At 39.2% G+C, this 23,234-nt stretch overlaps 3 protein-coding genes across 4 annotated transcripts; 2 read left to right on the top strand and 1 right to left on the bottom strand.

Annotated features, from left to right (window-relative positions):
• Nucleotides 1-2,371: 2,371 nt before the first annotated feature.
• Nucleotides 2,372-15,241, top strand: LOC130428540 (SH3 domain and tetratricopeptide repeat-containing protein 1). Of its 2 annotated transcripts, none has more exons than XM_056756671.1 (18): nt 2,372-2,554; nt 2,832-2,897; nt 3,527-3,639; nt 3,757-3,862; nt 3,957-4,097; nt 4,177-4,375; nt 4,456-4,532; nt 4,985-5,180; nt 5,386-5,516; nt 8,383-8,415; nt 8,960-9,873; nt 9,962-10,721; nt 10,803-10,983; nt 11,747-11,897; nt 12,161-12,283; nt 12,491-12,641; nt 13,075-13,271; nt 14,099-15,241. In XM_056756671.1, the coding sequence occupies exons 1-18, from the start codon at nt 2,413-2,415 to the stop codon at nt 14,363-14,365; spliced, it is 3,948 nt and encodes a 1,315-aa protein (XP_056612649.1). In that variant the 5' UTR covers nt 2,372-2,412; the 3' UTR covers nt 14,366-15,241. The 2 variants fall into 2 exon arrangements, with proteins under 2 accessions (XP_056612649.1, XP_056612641.1); XM_056756663.1 differs by having other exon boundaries at nt 3,527-3,657.
• LOC130428552 (gametocyte-specific factor 1) lies at nt 5,682-8,353 on the bottom strand. The gene is made up of 7 exons (XM_056756685.1): nt 8,203-8,353; nt 7,892-7,987; nt 7,679-7,776; nt 7,201-7,327; nt 6,945-7,025; nt 6,552-6,624; nt 5,682-5,910 (listed from the first exon to the last, which is right to left on the bottom strand). Exons 2-7 carry the CDS (start codon nt 7,965-7,967, stop codon nt 5,841-5,843), a joined length of 525 nt encoding a protein of 174 aa, XP_056612663.1. The 5' UTR covers nt 7,968-7,987; nt 8,203-8,353; the 3' UTR covers nt 5,682-5,840.
• Nucleotides 15,242-15,534: 293 nt separating the features above from the next.
• On the top strand, nt 15,535-23,090 carry htra3b (HtrA serine peptidase 3b). The gene is made up of 9 exons (XM_056736042.1): nt 15,535-16,242; nt 19,915-20,014; nt 20,930-21,152; nt 21,255-21,449; nt 21,585-21,617; nt 21,709-21,823; nt 21,909-21,966; nt 22,066-22,161; nt 22,317-23,090. The coding sequence occupies exons 1-9, from the start codon at nt 15,831-15,833 to the stop codon at nt 22,483-22,485; spliced, it is 1,401 nt and encodes a 466-aa protein (XP_056592020.1). The 5' UTR covers nt 15,535-15,830; the 3' UTR covers nt 22,486-23,090.
• The last annotated feature ends 144 nt before the right edge of the window (nt 23,091-23,234 follow it).

Here is a 23,234-nt window from a genome sequence, read left to right as displayed (position 1 = left end):
TGTCCCAGGTTCTGAATGCTCCGGGATGGTTTTCACGATCATTATCTCTGTATTTTGTGCCATTGAGCTTTTCTTATACTCTGACAAATGTCCAAGTCCCTGCAGTTGAAAACACCCCCACATCATGATGCTGTTTCCATTACACTTTAATGTTGATATGGTATTGTACAGGGGTTGAGCAGTGCCTGGTTTTCTTCAGACATGATGCATGACCAGAGAATGTTTCTGATAGTTTGAAAGATTCGTTGAACTAAGTTTTTGCATATTTCAAGTTTTCATGCGTCTTCACTGAGGAGAGACTTGAGTTTGGCACCTCGTCCATTAAGCCCAGTTTGTTGGAGTGTTTCAATGATGATTGTCCTTCTGTAAGTTTCTCCCATCTCCCATGATCATGAAGATCAACCAGATTGATCATCAGCTTCTTGGTCACTGCTCTAACCTGGACCCTTCTCGATCGATGGCTCAGTTTGGACCGGAGGTCAGATCAACTCAACAACTGTATTTATATAGCGCTTTTTACAATTTCTATTGTAACAAAGCAGCTGTACATGAGACATATTGACTAGAAGCAAAACAACTAAACTCATGTATCCTGTAAAAACAAGAAAAAGGTGAAAACACAGAAGACAGACATGCCCACATGCAAACGCTCCACACACACAATACGTACACATATTTACACACATCAACATAGACACACACACATGGACAGACACACAGACAAGCACGCGCCCCCACACACACAGACCGACACGCACGCACTCACAGTGAAAGCACACATTTAAGATAAAGGACAGAGAAACACAGGTCAAATATTAAACATACTATACATTTCCATAAGCAATATTAATTATGTAAGACTTCTTAATTCTAAAGCAGCCCCCCCGGCCAGGCAAATAGTGCAAAACAGTATGCAAAAGGTGGCGCGGAACCCAAAACTCCAATCAAGAAAAAAACCTCAGGAGAACCCAGGCCCAACCAGGGGACTCCAGTTCCCCTCTGGCAAAAGCTGCTGCACCTGCACAAGCTCGACAGTGCTTGCACGACAAGGCTAAAATTAAAAATAAATAAACGTACTAATAAGGTAAATTATAGATTTAAGATTATCATCAATAATCTAATATCATTTGAAATTTTGTAGTGAAGTCGTGTCAAGTCACCACGTCCTTTATCCAGCTCTATCATCTCAGCTCTTGTCAGGTCACCGCTTCCCATTCTCCGCACTGCCATCAGGTGTGGGCATGAACTGCATCCTGTGGTAACTTTGGAACAACGAGACAAGACTGTCTTAGAGTAGAGTACTGTTCTGCACTCTTTGATGCAACAAGTACATCAGTTGTTTTTTGGGTATGATGTTAACCTGTAGGATCAAGTAGGAGATATGGTGGTTCCAAACCTCTTTCATTAAGGATTAACGGAGGCTACATGCTTCTGTGACCTTCAATACAGCAGATTGTTTTAAGGAGTCTTCCCGAGATCTGTGTCAGTTCTTTTGACCTCATGTATTGGTTTTTACTTTGATACGCATTTTCAGCTGTTGCACCAACTATTGAGAGGTATGTGCCGCTCGAAATCATACTTATTCCATTGAATTTGCCACAGGTTAACTCCTCTCGAAGTGTGGATACATCGACAACTAAACTAATGCTTTTGAGCTAAATTTCAAATGTCCCAGAAAAAGGTATGAATACTTCTGTAATGTATTTCAGTTTTTAATTTTTGATATATATTTTTTTAAAGTTGTCACAAACCTGTTTTTTGGTTTCTCATTATTGTGCATGAAGTGTAGAATATGTATTTTTGTTATTTAAAGTAGTTTAAGATAAGGCATTTACATAACTAAATGTGAATAAAATGAAGAGGGATGAATACTTTTGCAAGGCACTGTATGTCATTTATATTATAATGAATAATTGCCATTGTAATTTATTTGAGTAGCTTTAAACTCCTTTTCCTTAAATCTAAAGCCCCGACCTGAGAGGAAGGGGAAATGCTGACACACCACACTGGACAAGTTGAGATCACCCAAATGTTGGCTACAGGCACACCTTTACCGAGTCTGAGAGCACAATAGCCGCAAACATTTCTCAACGCTATTTGCTCCTTTAAAACTCATTGTTAACTCAAAATGCGATTACAAACTTTTGTGTGCGTGCCAAAGTAACTATGTAAAAAGCGCTCCAACGCCACACAATCTGCGCACATACCAACAAGCGTGCATCAGCAATACATATCTGCATGATATTGTACGTTTGTCGCTATTAAACATTTAAACAAGGAAACCGAGCCTTGTCATGATGTAATGTGCTCTGTTAGATCAGTTCCGCCACCTGTGCGCGTTTATGTGTGTCAGTGGGATGAGCGCGTGACAGAGAGCGCACGGTCATACGGTTCTGCGCCAAACGGATCGGGATGTCATCCGCTACTAGGAAAAACTCAAACAACACCGGTAACGGCGTGGAGTACGATCCGGACCAAAATCGATCGATACGTAGAGAGCTTTCGATTGAATACCCACGAAATGAACTGGATATTATTATGGAAACTTCAAAAGGTAAAGGCGTGGGTAGGAGTATGTTTGTGTATTTGTGTTGTTATATATACACACGCAATATTGTCTCTTCTTTTTACTGCTCCGTCGAAATTTAAAAGCAAGCCCTTGTTATAACAGTTGTCAGCAGATTCAAACCTATTGTAAATCTTATTTTTTTGTCTAATGTTCCTCTGCTTAGAAATGATTGTCCTTAGATCAGTTTAAATGGATGAATTAAATGTCACATTGACGTATGCCATTAGTAAAGCAAATATTAAGTGTGCAAACACGTTTTCAGATTTTAAGACCTCAAGGGGAAGTGTCAAAGGAAACTCAGCAACTTCTGAGGACAATATACCTACAGGTAACTTCATTCAAGACTATACACTAATAGCCCATGCCATGTATCTCCAACTCATTTTATACAAATGAAGTCTAACAATGTAAATGCTTGACCATTTAGAGAAGAGTATTCAATTTGATCTTCATACTCTCGACTTTGTATGGTATATAAATCTTCCGTTTGATGTTGTGGTTGCACGGTATTGTATGTATGATGTGCAGGTGGTGACACTCAAAAAGAGTAACTTTTAGAGATCATACCTTGGACTCTACAAACTCACTGACAGTCACTTATTAACCCTCTTGGTTAAACACAACAGTAAAGCATCACATGATTGTGTTCAAAACCAAAACGATGAGCTAAAGACATATTATTGCTCTAAAAAATATCAAATCTAAACAAAATGATACATAAAAATAGTCTTGGTTTGATTTGAATACTGAACGATTTGAATTTATAGCGGTGCATTAAAGTTTGATTTGTTTATTATAACAGGACACCTTACATTATACTACTACTCTACTAATCCTAAAGGAACAGACAAGTCATTCTTACACATTTACTAGAGCGGACTGGAATATTTTTCTGTATGAAAGGTGATTTGAGGGTGCATTGGGGCATCTTTAACTGTAACCCGTTTCCTGTTGCAGTGTTGGCTATGCAGCTGGCTATGGTGGAGGGGCCAGATCGACTTCCTGCTGACAAGGGCACGCAGGAAGTGCTGTGCAGGAAACTCTGTGTGCTGGAAGCAGACCTCACAGAGGTCACAAACCTAATCTCTGTATGGTCATCACTATTTGGAGATTTGAACTATTTAATATGTTAATCAAGATTAATTCTACAGAGCATGAAGCATTAATGAGTCTTTTCTTTTTGACAGGAACTGTCAGCACATTTGGTATCTGTTAACAGTGGGGAAAGGACTATATATATCACTTTTAAAACCTTTGAAGAAATATGGAAGTTTAGCACATACCACAGAATGGGTCTGTTTGATTTTTGTGTAAAACTGTTTTTACAAGTAAGAGCAAGTATTTTTACTCAAACTTATAGCTCACCACTTTTTTCCAATTTCAAAAGGCTTCTTAGGTCGGTGTATGGAAAATCTTCTCATGGACCAGGAGTTCTGGTTAATCTCCCTGGATCGGGATTCTGGAATTGAAATCTCAATTAAAGAAGAGGAATTACATCGTATGTATAAAGGCTTTCTAATGCAAGAAGGTAAACATAAACACAGGACATCTAAATAATATCACCATGACATCAAAATCCCTTGCTTACAGCATTGTTTACTTTTAAGGGTCCTTTTTTGGCCGCTGCACTGCCAATCAGATGTTTGATAGCTCCACATCAGGTAGTGACCTGTACCTGGAGAAGGGAGATATTGCCCTGTTTGAACCTCCATTCTTAGGATCAGGATGGACAGTGCTATCCCTGGCTGACGGATCTAGAGGAACCAAACCAAAACCAGCTCTGGAGCCAGTCATTCCCTTTCATGAGTATGCAGAACGTTTGGAATATCATAATACTCTACTGTCTACCCAAAACTTAAGTATAACATTTCTTCCTGATTCTCAAGATGGTTTTTAAAGTCCTGTCCAGAGGGTTTATTAGTGGGTGGAGGAAAGCGGACTAGTGACCTTCCATTTGCAATAGGTGAGAATGTTCAAATAATTGTTATTTGTTATAACTCAACAACTAAAGATAAGAAGCACATGGTATAAAGTTACAAAGGCCAGTGAAGCTGGGATATGGCCAAAAAAAATTATACAAAATGAATACTTGTATAGATAAATGTATTTACATTTATGCATTTGGCAGACACTTTTATCAAAAGCGTCTTACATTGTATTGTACTATACATTTGTTTTTGACTATGTGCAATCCCCTGGGATCGAACCCAAGACGTTGGTGTTGCTACCGCCATGGTCTAACCACTGAGCCACAGTGGTTAGATCAGAAAACCCACGAAATTGCAAAGACAATGACAACATCAATGCATTTTTGTGATTTTCATATTAGACATAATTCTAAATAAACCATAGTTTTAGGAAGTCCAAAAATCTCAGAAGAACATTTAACCATAAAACCATAACCTTAACTAATAGCCATAGGAGTCTGTGAGACAACAGAGGAGTATGATGCTGATGTGCCAGATGAACTGAGCTTCCAGGCTGGTGAAAACATCATTATCCTTAGCCTGCTGGTGGGCTGTTATGAGTGGTTTATGGGGAAACTGGAGAAAACTGGTGATATTGGACTTGTCAAAACCAGTATGGTCAAAGCAACTGATTCTGTTTGTGAGTAAGTGCATCTGTAACTCACACTTACACTTAGCTTAAGCAATTTAGACTACTATTTACTATACTACAAAATGGCATACAATAGTACATAAGTATCCCTTTTTATGGCTCACCTTGTCTTTGACTTCATGGATTTTAAGGTGTAAAGTATCTCATTGTATTTGTAGTAAACGTAAATGTAACTGTATCATATGGCTATACCACAGATCATCTGAAATTTTCTTGAAAGATGAGGACCGACAAATTGTTGCCTTGGATGAGGAGAAGATTAAAGAAGAGACCATTGCCTCATTGAAGAAATCTTGCCGATGTGATGTCGGCACAAACTACAAACTGGGTAAGGCTCACAAATTTATTTCGAACAAAAGCAGAATGATCATAGAGAATGAACAAACCAAGATAGTAGAAGGTACAGTACAATTACAGGCACAAAAGCACACCAAACAAAGTCTTTTAAATATCCTGCTTGTAAGCTCTTTTTTTTGTCTGGTTTAAGTGCGACTAAGCCAAGAACAACTTTCACAGCTCCACCTTTGGAAAACGGAAAAAATTGTCACTGTAACACTAGTGACCAACAAATAACAGAACATGTAACCACACACTCGTAGAGTCCAGTCCTCGGTGTACAGTGGTAGTCTTGTAAAGAAATCGTTGTGAGCAGCTACTCGCCCACTTTCCAGGGAAGAACTCTTGGTGCCCTAAGCCCAGGGTTCCACTTGCTTTGTTCCTCCCTAGTACAGAATATTATAGGATTTAACCCATTTGTTACCCTGGACCACAAAACCAGTCTTATCCAGAGGTCAAGCTGTGACTTTTTGATCTTCTATTGGTCTGAAGCACTCACGTTAGAGTTCACCAAAATTGAACTTTGCTTCCCAACGAAATGCAAAATATCTTTAGACAGGCTTCCGTTTCAGGTGAGACACATTTCCATGTGTATGAAAGGAAATCAATAAAACGAAAAGTCAAGTGTGACCGTGGAGTAGCAGGGGACTATTTGTGTCAAAAGCCAGCAAAACATTGTATGGGTCAAAATGATCGATTTTTCTTTTATGCCAAAAATCATTATGATATTAAACCTGTTTCTTCTAACAACTTCAATTGAGATTTTCTCAAAATTTTGCAGCCTCGAATTCCAAATTTTAAAATAGTGGTATCTATGAAAAATATTGTCCTATCCCAATGCCATACATCAATGGAAAGCTTATTTATTAAGCATTCAGATGATGTATACATTTAAATTTCTGAAAAAAAAATGGTTTTGTTGTCCAGGGACACATTTGATCAAGTTTACAATAATTACCTACATTAATATTCACACAATGTTATTATGTAAGACTCAATAGTGTAGTTTTAAGAGATCTACACTTACCTGTCCTGAGGTTGCCGAGACGTGGACATACGCCAGACAAAGGATGACGCTATTGTTGCATTCTTGTCCATCTCTGTAAAATGAAGACAAGATGTGATGTTAATAGCTTGCGTTTATTTCATTAAAAAAAACGAACAATCTATCTAACAATTTGTATGGTATAATAATAATAATAATAATAATATAGTTTCTCATATCCTTATTTTAGTACAGATAAAGAACTTTAAGAAAGATGCTTTGATTCACATTTCCCTAAAATGTGTAAACAAATGGCTATGTGGAGCTTTCACAACATCGCTCTGTTTGACAGCCGAACACAACAACATTGGCAGGCATGTCCACACATAGTGTATTTTGAGAAATCTACTGACACACTTCAAATTCAACTCTTACCTTCATCCCAGTCTTCATCACAGGCAGGGGCAGTCCAGGTGCTCACAGGGATTTGAAACTTATCGATCTTATCATTCTCCACTTTAAACATTCAAAGGTCAGATCAAGTTTAGTGTATAATGTCCATCCGCTTCATTATTATACAATATAAGGATCTTCCTTACTTATAAAGTATGTCTGCAGCAGTCACACTTTCTGATAGTATGTTGAGGTTGTCTAAAACCAATTCTAGTGAGATGGTGTAAAGAGAGCTTACCATAAGTTTCATTAACAGAGCAACGGTCCAAACAGGTTGAGATGTGATGGGACAGTTCATCCTTTCTCATCAAGTGACGTGCGTTAAATGGACACGTCCACAACTCACCGATCAATTCAGGGTGATTCTGTCAATGACATTTACATCAGAGGCACAACCGCTCAATGTAAGCAAACTGAACAGATCAAATCTAAATCATAAATCCGCAAAACTCATTTAACAGTTAAGCAAATAAAATGCAACATAAAAATCTGAACCAACATCAACTCTTCAGTTTATTACTCCTAAACAGAATTAGAGATTTCACATCTAAAACTAAATTAGAGCAACATCCACAGTTTGGTATACAAATATACTTTAAGCAAGAATGTGAGATTAAAATAGTATTCAGATTAAAGCCATTACATTAACTTCTGTTGAAATTGGAATTGAGTTGAGCCTCGCAAACTCTTTACATCTAGGCGTGCACACCACCAACCTTCCTGCATTTAATGAGGTGGTAAGGAAACCGGCAGGCCCGAATTAAATGACTTGGGTCATATGGACATAACAGCAGTTTGTCTGGGTTGCAAAAATCTGTAAAACCAAACGCAAACGTCAATGCAGTCAAAAACAATGCAAATGTGCGCATAATTGATTGCTGAGCTTGTAGTTAGCGCCGTGTCCGTTGCGTGTCTATGCGCGTTCTTACCTTGAATTTCCTCCCATCTCGGAACTGTGACATTCAGCCCGGATCCACTACCGTTTCTTGATCTTTTGCTTGACATCCCTGTCAGCGCTCTTAACTCTGAATGCACAAAACACAATAAAATAACAATTTAATCTTTACGAGACCACTACAAGACCGACAGGCAGGCATTCCGCCGCATGGGCGAGACGGCGTTATTATGCGAATCCAATTAGCCGAATGTGGTTGCGTGATTTTTTTTCTTCCGTTTTTGTGAAATTCAGATTCTACTGCCACACTGATAGCATGAAGGACTACAACCGTTTTTAACTCACTAAAGTCGGTTGTTTAAATAATCTGTGTAGTTAACTGCGCTTCCAGGAGACAGCCCGACACCACCTTAAAGTTATACTTCGTTAATTAAACCACTAGAGGCGCTAAAGCGCAACACCGGAAGTAAACGTTTTTTTGTCCTTTTGGCTCCTTTTAACAAACTTTTGTTTTACATACTACAGATCTGACAAAGGAAATTCCAGGAACGGTTGAAAGTAAGTGATTATTTGTGACTATTTTTTTTAAAAATGAAGCACTTTAATACAGAGTGTGTCAATTTTATGCTGTTATTATTTTTAGCGCAGTAGGCCTCGCTAACTAAAGTTGTTCCTGTTCATGCATCGCTGCGCAGACCGTGACGCATATGACATCTCAGTAGCGCGTCACTATGTGATGTCATACGTCGCTCAGTCTGCGCAGCGCTGCATACAGTGCAGTACGGAGTGCGGTAGTTCGATGCTCAAAGTAAACCCATAAAACGCTGCTGTATTTCTTATCTCCATATTTCGTGATTTTTGTTGTTGTTCCAATAAATCATCATTATCAGTCAACCTTTATGTTTGTCAATGGGTTTTGAAAAAAATACTTTATAACCAATAAAAAGGATTTAAAAGGCATTGTCAACTTTGACATCAGTACAGTGTTTCTTCCATTTCCTGAAACATCCTGACATCCATGGTTTCGGAAAGATAGCAGTAAAATGTTGAAACCTTCGTATGTTAAATGTAATTCTAACCAACTTTTACTTTTTTTCTCCAGACAAGTGTCATCAAACAGAAACGAACAATCTAAAACATAAAGTCAGCCACATTTTGAGGAAATTAAATGAGAGCCCAAGAAATGAGGTTAACTCAAACAGCAGCAAGCACCAAACACAAAAAGAAGCCATTGATACTGAGGCATCTGCGGGAACCCTATGTTTTTCTGTCTGCTCAGAGCAGGAGAACGCTAGTCCGGACGGACATCATGCTCTCCTCTCCTTCTTGAACAGCCATGATCACCACCCAGAATTTCTTCTCCTTTACAGCGCATACCCAGAATTCCTCATCTCACATTTCCAGGGTCACTCTGATGAAGAAGACATAGTGGCATATTTAGGAGAAGCCAGAGAAATAGCACGAAAGAATCGCCTCTCGTGGGCACAGAGTCGAATCTGTTTCCTTCTTGGGCAGCTCTGTGCGGGAAGGTCAAAGTTCTCGCAGGCTCGGGTTTACTTCGAGGAAGCTTTGAGTGTACCCAGGGATTATTTCAAAGACACGTTTCTGCTCTCTGCCATTTACTCCAACCTGGCGTTCATCTACCTAACCCAGAAAAACCATGAGAAATTTGTCTTTTTGTCAGAGCGCTTTTCTGCTGTGTTAATGGCAGTTCCCAATTGTCTGCTTGGTTGTGAGGAGCCTGAGATATTAAAGTATGTATTAAAGAAAGCTATCTTGGCCAAGAACAAATCTGTGGAAGCCAGAGTCTGCTTTCTTTTGGCAAAACTCCACCTGAAGCTTAAAGATGGCACGAGCGCAATCCCGTTCATTGAAAGACTTCAGATTCTTGCTGATGAGGTTTCAGGTTCTTGTGATGCGACATGGAGCCATGCTTCCCTGGTGTTAGCCAGACTCTACAGCGACCAGGGTCTTCCACATTTGGCTGAAAGCTGTGCACGGCGAGCATCACTACAGGTTAGTTCATCTTGAGATATCCATCTTATATGTATATATACTGTATTTATACGTATATAATAATGAACGTGCTCATGTAATTCTCTAGGTTGGATCCACAGTGTCACACTGTCTTTGCGGCATCTCACTATTACTTGAAAATGCACCGGAGCTGTCCAGGGTGACCATCCCAACTCAAGTGGCTCCTTATCTGACCCATGCTGCCTCTTTAGTGGCCTCCAACGAGGATCCTGCGCTCACTTACATCCATGCCCTTTGTTTGTCCTGGCTCTTCCACAAACACAGCATGCCGGACAGAGCTGTTTGTTACATGCGCACCTTCCTCGACCACAGCGGCGCATCCGGCGTCACACAGTCAGATGTTACCGATGCTCTCATGTGGTTGGCATGGCTGTACATCTGCAACCAGCAACCCAGCAGATCTCTAGAGGTTCTGAATGGTGTGCTGTCATCTCTCCCCGATCACTGCACAACGCAGTTGGAAGGTGTGGTGTACAATATGCGTGCTATCGCGTACAGACGTTCCAAAGACATCCAGCAAGCTTCTGAGAGTTACCGGGCTGCAGTCGAGATTTGCGAGGAGTTTGAAGATAGACATAACTGGGCCATAGTGCTGGCCAACTTCGGGTTCATGTGTTTGCAAGTCAAGTCCAAGAGGTTGGCAGAGGAGTACCTCAGCCGCTCAGTGGAGCTGTTCTCAGAGCTTGAGGACGAAGGACATGAATTAAGTTTTATTGCTGTGCTTCTTGAGTTAGGGAGACACTTGATTTCTCAGCGAAGCTATGAGAGTGGGAAGATCTATTATGAGTGGGCCTTGTTGATTGCAGTCCACATTGATGACATGGATAGTAAGTGTTACAAAAACTCAAGATACAGTATTGTATTTACTGTCGTAAATAATCAATTGTATCATGTTGCTTGTTGCACAGGTCAGCTGGGAGCCATACGTCAGCTGTGTCACCTGTATGAAGAGGTGTGTCCAGATGAAGCTCAGTGTATCATCTACAATGAACACCAACTGAACCTTTTACAACTGATTGGAGACAAGAGTTTGGAGGGAGATATACTGGAGAAGATCAGCCAGCTATACCTGAACCTGGGCACAGAGAGGTTAGAACTGACATGCTCATAATGAAATATAGAATTAGAAAGTGACTTTCTGAACATTAATATTGATAAATAATTGTATAGTTTAGCATGCTAACATTTGATGAATATATTCATTACTTCAGTATTCAGGAAAGGCTTATATACTGTATTTCACCAAGTTGTTGCATATTGAACCTACTGGTCTAAATAATATGACAGTACAAAGTATAAGGCATATTACTGTACACATTTTTCACATCACGATAATTTGGAGGACTTTTATCGTGACATTACGGTATAGATGGTTTCAGAGCAATAACATAAATGCGCATGCATGCTTTTGAGATCCAAACTTAATTTAACACATCCTCAAGAATGGAGTCGCTGCAGATTATTTCTCTTTTGCAAACTTAAATTCGATAAAGTTACACGACCCATTGAACAAATTGTATACTTAATACAATTGTGCATTTCGTAAAATTTGTTAATACAATTATTATAACATAAAACATAAATAGTTATATGAGTAGCCACTAGCCAGACCGATAAACAAACACAGACCGGAAGGTAACTTCAGGCCAGACACGTGCATCCAATGATCATGGACCATGAAGCATCATTATATTATATTATACAATAGTCAGAAATCACCTAAAATTATTCACAGTATTTTGAATTGCCCACAATAACAAGGTTGTGCAAATCAGTTATCATGTATAACAGTAATTTGATAGCATATTAAACAAATGCAAAATAACAAGTTCTTGCTCATGTCCTGCCACAGAGCAAACAGGGCTGCTTTAGATTATACCAAACGGAGCCTGGGCATTTTTATTGACTCGGGCAGAAAGACGAAGGAGGCTCATGCCTGGCTACAGGCAGGAAAAATTTACCACATCCTCAAGCAAAAGGAGTTAGTGGATCTTTACGTGCAGGTATGAACTGCCTTCTCAAGTGTATTGCATGTACTGATTATCCACATTTTTGTTTTATGTTTAGATTCTTCAAATTAGTGTTTAGGACAATTGTTAATCAGGACAATATACGTATGACTTTTCTATAAGAGATAGAAACTTGGACTGGATAGTAAAGGTCAGAACCAACAAGAATTATTAATGTATAGCTGTAAGGAGAAAACTGTCTGCTAAAATGCATAACTCTAAATGTTTGTCTCTAGTGAATTTGCTGTGTTTAACAGGTTGCCCAGGACGTGGCTCTGAGCACAGGAGACACGCTATTCACCCTGGAGCTGTTAGAAGCAGCAGGAGATGTGTTCTTCAACAGCTCAGAAGACAGAGAGAAGGCCATCTGCTTTTACAGGGTAGATTATGCGCATTAGGTTTTAATACTAGGTTAACATTTAACAATAGATTTCTAATGTACTCAGGATACAAGATTAACGTAGCGGTATTTCCTCCAATGCATATTTCTGATATCAAAATAACTATATTCAAAAGTGAAATGCAAGTTGGGATGTCGTTTATTCAAATATAACACATCTGTGTTTGTATATCTGTGCTTTCATAAGGACCGAGCCCTTCCCATTGCGGTGAAGACGAGCAGCGTGCGCTCTCAGCTTAGGCTGTGTAACAAGCTTTCAGAACTCCTGCTGCAGTTGACGCAGTTTTCAGAGGCCATTGAGTTTGCTCAAACTGCGTTGTACATAAGCGTGAGTCTGAGTAAGTTAGCACATGTACACACACACTAAATTGATACAGCATTGTGCTAGCACTGTCAAGGCCATGGGTTCAATAAGCATGGATAACACTTGGGGATATAATCTTATAATGTACTCTGTAACTTAAAAGTATCAGTCAAATGCATACATGTAAATTAAAAGTAAATCCACCCGTCAGATGACTCAGATATCACATCCACCTTAAACCCTTGAATAGCCTATACTGTAGAGCTATGACTTGTGTTTTGATTTTACTTATTCACGGCATAAGACTGCACTGAATTATGATCAGACTGTGGCTTCCTGCCAAATGTTTCATCTGTTTCTGAGAATAAGGCACACATGGTAAACCCATGTTCACGAAACTGCCAAAACCTTAAGAAAAGAATTTCTCCTTGATTGATACCAATTCTTCCCTGGTTTTTTCCTTACAGCTGACCATTTAAATGAGCGGGTGGCTTTCCATCGACTCGCCACGTTGTATCATTGTGTGGATCAGTTTGAAATGGCAGAGCACCACTTTCTAAAAGCCCTGTCCCTGTGTCCCTCACCCCTGCAGTATGATGAGGAAGCCTTGTATTATGTCAGGGTTTACCAAACACTGGGAGACATCATCTTCTATGATCTAAAGGTAAAAGACCCACAGATGGCTTCAATAATCACACAGGGATGAGATGATTTGATAACCTGTTTCTTTTGCAAAGCCATGATGTAAAATCTGGGGTGATTTCCCGTACGGGGCTTAAGGCTAGTCCTAGAATAAAATAGATATTACAGCTGTCTAAACTGAAAACAGCTTGCAGCGACATAAAGTATCTCAGAATACATCAGTCTTATTGTTTTCTCTCAAAATACACAAAGTAAAAATGTTTTGTTAGGGATGTTTGTTAAAACGACTTAAATGTCATAGTTAAAGCCTAGTCATTGCTTATCTAATTCCTTTCTGGGAAACCACCCCTTTGTTTTTTTAACCAAAATTTAAAGGTTTACATTTTTCACATTGTAACAATTTATTAGATGGAAAATTATAGATTGAGTTCATAACTAAACCAGAAGATGGCAGTCTAAGTACATATTAAAAACATGATTATATGTTACCTCATGACCACATGCATCCACTCTAAACTATGTATGCATGTGCGTCATCTTACTTAATGTGCATTTGCTGTAAGTGAATAAAAATACAGAAAAATGGTGTTGAATTTTAGGCAAGTTTAGGAGTGAAATGACATTGTCATGGCTAAATAAATCAAATGCAAGAACCAGTCACAATTCAGTATGCAAATAATATGATTGCATCATTATATCAAGTCAATAGGAAAAGAGCTTAATACCCACAGTAAAAGTTAGTCCCACCAGATGATTTGAAAAAGATCAATAAAGTGCTGCTCTGCAAACCATAATGCACATCTCCAATATCCACTCCTAAAATATTTTGAAGTATCCTCTGAATTCCAGGACCCATTTGACGCAGCTGGCTATTATCATCTTGCACTGGCTGCTGCTATGGACCTGGGAACCAAGAGGTCTCAGCTAAAGCTGTGTACTCGGTTGGCTACTGTCTACCACAACTTTCTCATGGACCGTGAACTCTCACTGTATTTCTACCAGCGAGCACGTGTTCTCGCGAACGAGCTCCACGTCCGTCGTGTCAATTTGACTCCAGACCAGAACTTCAGGACCACAGCCCAGTACAAAAACACTATATCTGGGGTAACACGATAGAAGTGATGCATACATGTATGCGTTTTTATCAGTAGTGACATTTCAAGCATGCATTTTACAGTTTCACTGTCATTCCCCTGGACTAGAACCCATGACCTTGAGAGGTTGATGCTCTATCAGTTGAGCATCTGACGTTTCTACCGAATGCTGTTTTAAGTAAACTTGCGTGTGAATTTCCTTTTTATTTACTTGATGTTATTTGTACCCCTTGATTTATTTTCAGAACATCTTACTCAAAGTGACATGTTGATAGTTCCAGCTAGTGTTTACCGGACTGGAAGCAATACGATTTTCATTCATCACATGCTTTGAATTGTTTAGATTTTTTTAAATCCCACTGCATTATCTCTGATTATGTTGTTTCTTTCTGAGCTGAAATTGAAGTTAGTCAGGAGAATTGATTGGTTCTGCGGTCTTTGCAATGTGTTATGTTTTCATGTGCCAAACATGCAATTTACCCTCCTGGAGAGTGATGTCATTGAACACATTTTATACCTTGAGAAGGGTTGTTCTGTGTGTAGTAATTGCAGAAAATGGCATGCGTTGTACTTTTAAATAAACATGTTCAAGGCTGGTGAAATGACTTGGCCTAGGGCCACACCAGCTCTGTCAAAACAAACTCAATAGTTATGTAGGGTCTAGTGCGTATGAGGCATTTAAATGCATGTGCTAAAGAGCTGTCAGCACTGCTGCCCATAAAAGTTAATTTGTGTAGAATAGTGAGACGGTAAGACGAATGAATAAATATGATTAATGTATTTTTTTATTTAAATGTTTATGAAGTCAGAACAGAAAATAATTTGATTTATGTGGCTTTATGAATCATATGTCAGAAGCAAGATTATATTAAGATTTCAAATAAGTTAGTTTAATATTTGATGTATCAAAAATGTTTACATGTTTATATTAAACGGCTTTATTTAAATCAAACCTTTTTTGTCAAAAATGAGCCTATAGGCATTCAAGCAGTTTACAGTGGATTCAATCAAATCTTAATCTAGGTCAGTAAGGCCTGCCAACTAGACCATCATTTCAGTCTGAGAGGGGAAATTGTGGACCGATCTCTAAACGTTCCCCGCCTTCTAGAGGGAGGGAGAGAGACAAAGAGAGAGAGAGAGAGAGAGAGAGAGAGAGAGAGATTGTGATCAGATATATCATCACCAGCGACAAAGGCTTGATTCACATCACATTATTAAGTAGAGTCAGTTGTTTCAACGCCTATCCAGAGTGCGCGTTGGCTGGACGAGAACTATTTCTCCTCATTCGACTTCCACTTCACAAACTTATTTGAGATTTTGTACTTGAGATTTTATATATATTTTTTACCAGTGCATCGACCTCACAGCTCAATCTGAAATCGCTTTTGCGCTGGAAATCCTATGCGTAATGGTGATCTCCAAAAAGGACACTGAACTGCAAAACGTTTCGCTTTTAAGCTTTTAACCTACCTCGCTTTAAAACAAAAATGCAGCTCCTTTTCTATGTGTCAGTATTGTTTTGCTTAAACTACGTGGTCGCGGATACTAAAGCAAAGTGTCCGGAGCGCTGCGATGTGAGCATGTGTCCGAGTCCGAGCTGTCCGAGCGGTTATGTTCCCGATCGCTGCAACTGCTGTCTGGTGTGCGCGCAGGGCGAGGGCGAGCCCTGCGGCCGTAAAGACGATCTACCCTGCGGGGACGGGCTGGAGTGCAGGCATCCGTCTGGAAAGAGACTGTCCAAAGGCGTATGTCAGTGCCGGTACAGAAGTAAACTGTGCGGTAGTGACGGCAACACGTACGGTAACATCTGCCAGCTGAAAGCCGCGAGCAGGAAAGCGCTGCAGCAGGGTCTGCCCGGAGTCTCAAATTTACACAAAGGACCCTGTAAAACTGACCAAGGTATGTTATTTGTGTATTAAACAGAGGGGGGTGCATGTTAAAATGCTAACGCATTCACAATAATAGTAGCCTACCATCTAACTAGGGTCACTTCAGTAAAGTTTCTTGGGATCATAAAGTAGCAGTTCACCCAAACATTTTAATTCTGTCATGAATTGTTGTTTCAAGCTGCTTGTTGCCAAACAGTTCTTGGCCACCACAAACTACCATATACGATCAATGTCTTTATACATTTCTTTGTTCTGCTGAACACAAAATAAGATATTTTGAAGAATGTATGAAAGGAAATGGGGCACTTTTGATTACCATTGTAATATTTTCCTAGTATATGGTAGTCAATGTTGGCCAAGAACAGTTTGTTTACAAGCATTTTTCTCAACATCTTTCTCTGTGTTCATCAGCAAAAAAAAAATGATCTGAAGGTGCATCCTTATATTGTTTGACGAAATATGTCTATGAAAGATATGTGTTAACATTAATGTCTTAAAATTGCAACCATTTAGTTAATTTTGTTTTATTATAAATGGTTGGTACCAAATAATTCTGAAATAAAACAGCCAGAAAGAGGCCAGAATAGATGGGAGTTTATTCAATGCTGTTTAAAAAACTTTCCAGGGCTAAAACCTCAAGGCTTGATAAAAAGCCAAAACCAGTTTCTATGCAAAGGCTGTCTTCTTTAAAGATTTAAAATATAACATAGTTTTGATATTTTTACTCCAATTTTATTTCCAGAGTTATTTTGTTGAGCTTACTTACATTCTAAAGTGTGATTATAAAGTATATAAATAAAGAATAAGCAAGCGTCAAAAGGGTCACATCCACATTTGAATCCATACATGAGGGCATCTCATAGACTTCTATTGTTTATATACCAAGCCAATGATATTTTCCATTCTTAAACCCTTAACATAATCCTCTCATGTGGACATCAGATTAAGGAAGCATGCTTAAAAAAGCCTTTTTACACTATTGAAAACCACCTACAATTTCTGACCTCCTATTTTAAAATGAAGTAACGTCCAATAGCAATAACAGAAACAATTACTGTCCAATAATATACAATCTAGGTCAAATGATCACACATACTCTCTTTAGGGCCTTAACTGTTGCTAAACTGCAGGCAATAAGCTCCAATAGTAACACCACCATGAAGGAGTCCATTATGTTACTGTAAGTGTGTCTCATCATTTTCACATTCTGAATATAACACCATTGAACTTCGCTATAGCTACTGTACCATCATCCTGTAACTGCACGGGTAAACGGATGGTCCTTCCCAGACATTTTAAACAGTGGCCTTAAACTTGACATACAAATGACATCTGCAGATTTCTCATCCGCACACATGAAAGCAAGGAAACAGAGCTGCTTTGTGCTCTGTACACCAGCCATGATTTCCTGTGGGCTTCTCACTGGAGGTTGCCCTATGCTCTGATCTCAGGCAAGCCCTAGTTACCAACGCCCTATCCTTTATCACTAAAAGAAACAGTCTTTAGATCAGCAATAAAATGTTATTTTGAAGGAAGAGGGTGGAGGAACCTAATAGAAATGGTAGCATGTCTCTGAAGACCTGTTATCTGTGAATGAGGTGACCAGGAACAGCTTCTATTGGAGAGAAATTAAGAGCAAGAACACTTCTGGTGAATCCAGCTGTGATTGATAGTGTTTCTGCACATAAAAATAGGAAAACTAGGTTAAAAGAGGCCAATGTGCTAACAGTACCCATAGGTTACCGTTGACCTCTGATGCCATTGCCCATACTGCCGAGTGTATCGGTTAGTTAGTTAACCAGGACCCAACATTCTAAGCAAAATAAACCAGGAAGCAACAAGTCATTATTGCATTAAAAAGTAATATACTGTCTTTGATTCTATTGTACTGTATATACTATTATTCTAGCAAGTCTAAGAAAACACTTAACATTGCAAACATTGTACTAAGCAACCCAGTGTCTTATAAAGAGACGCTTTCCACCAGACTGTGTGTTCAGCTGCTCTTCAGGGTGTCTGGTCTGCTCATCACTCCAGGCTGGAAAATGTGAACGTGGAAACTACTGAGAGCATGAACACATTTATCTCCATGCCTGACGCTCAGTTCGGTGGCATTCTCAATGGGAAGACAGTTATTGTCAGAATTAATCTACAGTAAATGGGACGAAATATGATCACAACTCCGTGATGCATCCGTATCGGAATGTGCTTTTCTTTGGGCTGTTTCATTTGATTAATGATGAACAGTGGAGTGTGATTTATTGCATGCTTTCTGTGATCTCTTACAACATTCAAATTACAAATTATTTGAACCAATATTTTGAGACAGTTTATTCTGTCATCTAATAGCTGCAGTATGCACAAGACACTAAAAGTAATACAAGTCTTTTGTTATGCTTGAGAAGGGAATTCCCACTTGTATCTACAGTCCTGGCTAAACCTGATGTCCAACTTTTTACAAAAATTGACGCCTTTGCTCTTAATTCAAATATTTTAAAAGTTGCTCAGTTGTGCTTGGAGTGTAAAATGAAGCTCAGCTTGGAGAAAAATGTAAGGAGGCTCGGCCAAAAATAACACACCACACATGCACAAAGCTATATGGCTACAAAATACTAGTACAAGAGAGGATCAACAGATATGAATAAAAGATACAATTATAGTCAACGTGTGCTATATGTCCTGTGAGCTTTCTTTTGTTTTTCTTTGTTTTTTTAGATATTACAATAAAAGCCATGTTCCTTGATATGCTGTAATTTTAGTTTTGCCGAATAATTTTGTCCAATAAAAGTTTAGTTTTTGCACAATGTTGTACCATGTACCTCATATTTTTATCATTTGATCTAAATGATGATGATGATCATCTAAGATGATCTAAGATGATGATTGTAGAAATATGCTCTGCCTGGACATCATTTTGCCACTATGGTACATTCCAAAGAGGCAGATTAATGCATGTCTGGTTGGTGATGCTGTACCAACCGTACCAGAAATGCAATTGTCCAATGTTGCCAAGGCTAATGACGTTATATGTAATACAAAGCAGAAAATTCTCTATCGAAGGCAGATTTCCTTAATTGGCCTGAAAATCAGAGACAGAAAGCCAGACTGGAGGCATTTCAGGTCAGTAGGACAGTCAGGCTGTGTGTGTGCCGGTCACAGGAAACAGCAGTTCAGCGAAAGGAAAAAAACACCCAGATATTTGCAGAAAATAACATGCCCTAAATACTAAATCTTTACTGAAGACAGCACTTTATTCTCTCTCACTCTCTCTCTCACACACACACACACACACACACACATACACACACACACACGCAAACACACACTGTAAACTCGACACAAACGCATGCAAGCATAAAAACCACCCCCTGATTTTAGACCCAATTACAGAGCAACATTTCCTGTGTTTAAAAAGGCTTTTCTACAACTGTCATCATTCCATGCCATCTGGGTCTGCAGGGAAGTATTTACACATGGCATGCCTGCTAATGATGTGTTCCTGTAGACTGTTAATGCCAAGGTCATGGGTTTGATTCCCAGACAACGCACATGCTTATAATATGCACTGTTTCAAAGGAGCTGATGCAGTGTTTAGGCAGCTATGCCTCTTTGATCCGATTTTAGGAATACATTTTCTCAGACTGTCATAAAGTAACGTAAGTTATTCTTTCTGCCAGTACAGGTCCCACACATCCCAGCAGCCCAAGGTACAAATTTAACTTCATTGCTGACGTAGTGGAGAAGATCGCCCCTGCTGTGGTGCACATTGAGCTGTTCCTCAAGTGAGTAAAACACCATAAACCAAACACTTTCAAAGTAACTTTCTGTAAAGTGTTTTTAAAAGTGAGGAGGGAATGTGAGGGCATGAGGAAGGTGCTTTGTAAACATAGCTGTGTGAGAGCCACTGCTGTTTGGAGTAAAAATGAACATGCTCTGATCTGTACATACTGTTAAAGGGATAGTTCAACCTAAAAAGGAAAATTCTGTCATCATTTAGTCAACCTCAAGTTGTTCCAAACTTGTATTAAGTTTGTTTTTAGGTTGAACACAAAGAAAGGTATTTGGAAGAATGGGAGTTCTGGGGCATTATTATAGTATAATAGTAAGGAAAAAACAATGGTAGACAATAGTGCCCCAAAACTGTTTGGTTATCTTCTTTTGTGTTCAACAGAACAAAGAAATTAATACAGTTTGGGAAAATCATGACAGAATCTTAATTTTTGGGTGAACCATCCCTTCAATTATTGAAACTTGACATAGCAATGTGCAAAAGCCAGTCAATTGAATAACAAGCACCATGTTTATAACACCTTTAAATAATTTCAGTTACACTGCATTATAGCTTTTAACCCTTGTGTGGTGTTCAGGTCTGTTCGAAGATATTTTAAAACTATGATACGAATATTGCTTTTTCAACCTCAGGCATTTTAATTTATTTAAGATAAACACGTCTTCCCTTTCATACGCATCCCATATTCTTCTAAGTACACCCGATTTAACAAAAATAAATAACAATTGTTTGCTGTCTCTTTTGCTTTTAATTGGGAAAAAGTTAGCATTCGTGTTTTTACATAAAATGTGTGGCTGTATTGATTTAAGAGCTGAACACTATACAGGGGTTAAAAATGTGTAGACAATAACACCAAAGTGTATAAAACCATATGATGATAACTTCATTTGCCACTTTTGACCCCAAGTCACCCCCTCTTTGGCCGGACAGTTCCATTATCGAGTGGATCAGGCTTTGTAATGTCAGAGACAGGCCTAATCGTGACCAATGCCCATGTGGTGTCCAGCACCACGCCTGTGTCGGGTCACCAAAGACTCAAAGTACAGATGCGTGATGGAGACGTGTATGAGGCCACTATCAAAGACATCGATAAGAAGTCTGACATCGCCACTATCAAAATCAACCCACAGGTAACACAGATTCTTATTAAATCTGTTGTTAACTACTGTGAAACCTATAATAAAGATTTAATTAACTATAAGATCGACTACCTGTTTCCACCTCCCGTGCAGAAAATGTTGCAGGTTTTACTACTGGGTCACTCCGCAGACCTGCGGCCGGGGGAGTTTGTGGTGGCCATCGGCAGCCCTTTTTCGCTGCAGAACACAGTGACGACAGGAATTGTCAGCACAGCACAGAGAGATGGGAAAGAACTGGGTCTCCGGGACTCCGACATGGATTACGTCCAGACAGATGCTATCATCAATGTAAGACACAGAGCACGACAACAACAGATGTTACCAATCTTTCTCAATTTATATTTGGCACAAATATGGCATGAAAATAATAGAAACTATAAAACAATATTTACAACAATTAACATGAATTTCTTTTCTTTTAAGTATGGGAACTCAGGTGGACCGCTTGTCAATTTGGTAAATATGTTATCCCTCTCTGACATCAGACTGAATACTGAAACACATCAATTCTGTGTTTAACGGTTCCTTTAAATTGATCTTTTATGAGGATGGAGAGGTCATTGGTATTAACACCCTGAAGGTGGCTGCAGGAATCTCCTTTGCCATTCCTTCAGACAGAATCACTCGCTTTTTAAATGATTCTCTTGGAAAGCAAAACAAAGGTACATGGACAAAACTCGCTGATACTAAACGTGGGCTTTATTCTCGTCGGATGAAATGTCTTAACCCACATGTCATGTGTTTCAGAGGTGAGATCAGTGAAGAAACGTTTCGTTGGAATTCGAATGCTCACCATCACTGAAGCGTGAGTGTCCTTCGCAGTTGAACACACAATAGACATGCATCACTGCCATGATGTGTGTGTATGTGTATGTGAACGAGTCCTGTCTCGTGTCTCCTACAGCCTCGTGGAAGAGCTGAGGCAGCAGGATCCAGATTTCCCTGATGTCAGCAATGGGATCTATGTTCATGAGGTGGTTCCTCACTCCCCTGCTCAGAAGTAAGCATCCACCAAACCAGATGCTCTGTAGGCTTTAATTACGGCTGGAACTCTTAGCAAAGCAGTTTATCTCAGCCTGTGTCCGGTTTACACTGAAGACACTGAAATCTTGACATATTATATATGATTATTTTGTTTGTCTGAATGGATTTCAGAGGGGGCATCAGAGACGGTGACATCATCGTTAAGTTGAACGGAGAGCCGCTGATGAGCACCAGTGACTTGAAGGAAGCGCTCAACAGAGACACGACCCTGCTGCTGGAGGTGCGCCGTGGCAACGACGATCTTCTCTTCAACATCGAGCCTGATGTCATCATGCACTGATGTCATCATCTGCGAATGTAAATCATCAAGGACGACATTGGCTAAATCATGTGCATTCAAGGCCGAAGGGCAGTCGGTGCATCATGAACACCAACGATCTCTTGAACAAGCAGAGAGAAAGCTAACAATCAGGTCAAATCTCTGTAAAGAGAGTTTATATGAAAAGCACTTCATCTAGTGCTGTCTCTTGAAGCAGGTTTGAAGAGAAGACTGATTTAGGAAAACTTGCAGTGCTGTATTTCATATAGAAGACAAAGCTGGTGGTATTTGAGCAGTTTTTTTTGTGAGAGAACTGGTCAACCCACAATGAAATGTCAGGAGGAATTTCATTAAAATAAATATCTTAAATTCTACGAAACCTAAACACTTATAAATGAACGAGGATTTAAAATATGAATACTTGACAAATGTATAGTAATGCAATGTAAGTCGCTTTGAATAAAAGCGTCTGCCAAGTGCATAAATGTAAATGTAAGACTTGTTTCCCTTTCTCAAACTATCAATGCTGAATCTGTGTTGGGACACCAGTGGCGTAAATCAATTGCTGTGCGAGGATTTGTTACCTTTTTTATCAAGTTTTATAATTAAATTTTTGTATAAGCCGATATCAAAATGAGACATCATCTTCTGTTCACGTTTTTATAAATATGTAAAAAAAATTATTAGCAGAAGTTTTTGTTTATCCATTACACAATGATTATGGATTTTGAGATTCAGCTGGATCTATGAAATAAACTTGAAAAGAATCA

This window comes from Triplophysa dalaica, chromosome 1 (assembly GCF_015846415.1).
Source record: "Triplophysa dalaica isolate WHDGS20190420 chromosome 1, ASM1584641v1, whole genome shotgun sequence".
Classification (NCBI taxonomy): Eukaryota; Metazoa; Chordata; class Actinopteri; order Cypriniformes; family Nemacheilidae; genus Triplophysa; species Triplophysa dalaica.
This window is presented reverse-complemented; position numbering and strand designations above follow the sequence as displayed.

What these genes read in the sequence shown, in the direction of transcription:
- LOC130428540 (XM_056756663.1), top strand. Translation starts at nt 2,413, where the DNA reads ATGTCATCCGCTACTAGGAAAAACTCAAACAACACCGGTAACGGCGTG. An exon ending in AGGTCACAAACCTAATCTCT is followed by an intron (nt 3,658 to 3,756) that starts GTATGGTCATCA and finishes TCTTTTTGACAG; the next exon opens with GAACTGTCAGCACATTTGGT. An exon ending in CGGCACAAACTACAAACTGG is followed by an intron (nt 5,517 to 8,382) that starts GTAAGGCTCACA and finishes TACATACTACAG; the next exon opens with ATCTGACAAAGGAAATTCCA.
- LOC130428552 (XM_056756685.1), bottom strand. Translation starts at nt 7,967, where the DNA reads ATGTCAAGCAAAAGATCAAGAAACGGTAGTGGATCCGGGCTGAATGTC. An exon ending in GAGATGGGAGGAAATTCAAG is followed by an intron (nt 7,777 to 7,891) that starts GTAAGAACGCGC and finishes TTGGTTTTACAG; the next exon opens with ATTTTTGCAACCCAGACAAA. An exon ending in TGATGAAGACTGGGATGAAG is followed by an intron (nt 6,625 to 6,944) that starts GTAAGAGTTGAA and finishes TTCATTTTACAG; the next exon opens with AGATGGACAAGAATGCAACA.
- htra3b (XM_056736042.1), top strand. Translation starts at nt 15,831, where the DNA reads ATGCAGCTCCTTTTCTATGTGTCAGTATTGTTTTGCTTAAACTACGTG. An exon ending in ACCCTGTAAAACTGACCAAG is followed by an intron (nt 16,243 to 19,914) that starts GTATGTTATTTG and finishes CTGCCAGTACAG; the next exon opens with GTCCCACACATCCCAGCAGC. An exon ending in GTGGACCGCTTGTCAATTTG is followed by an intron (nt 21,618 to 21,708) that starts GTAAATATGTTA and finishes ATCTTTTATGAG; the next exon opens with GATGGAGAGGTCATTGGTAT.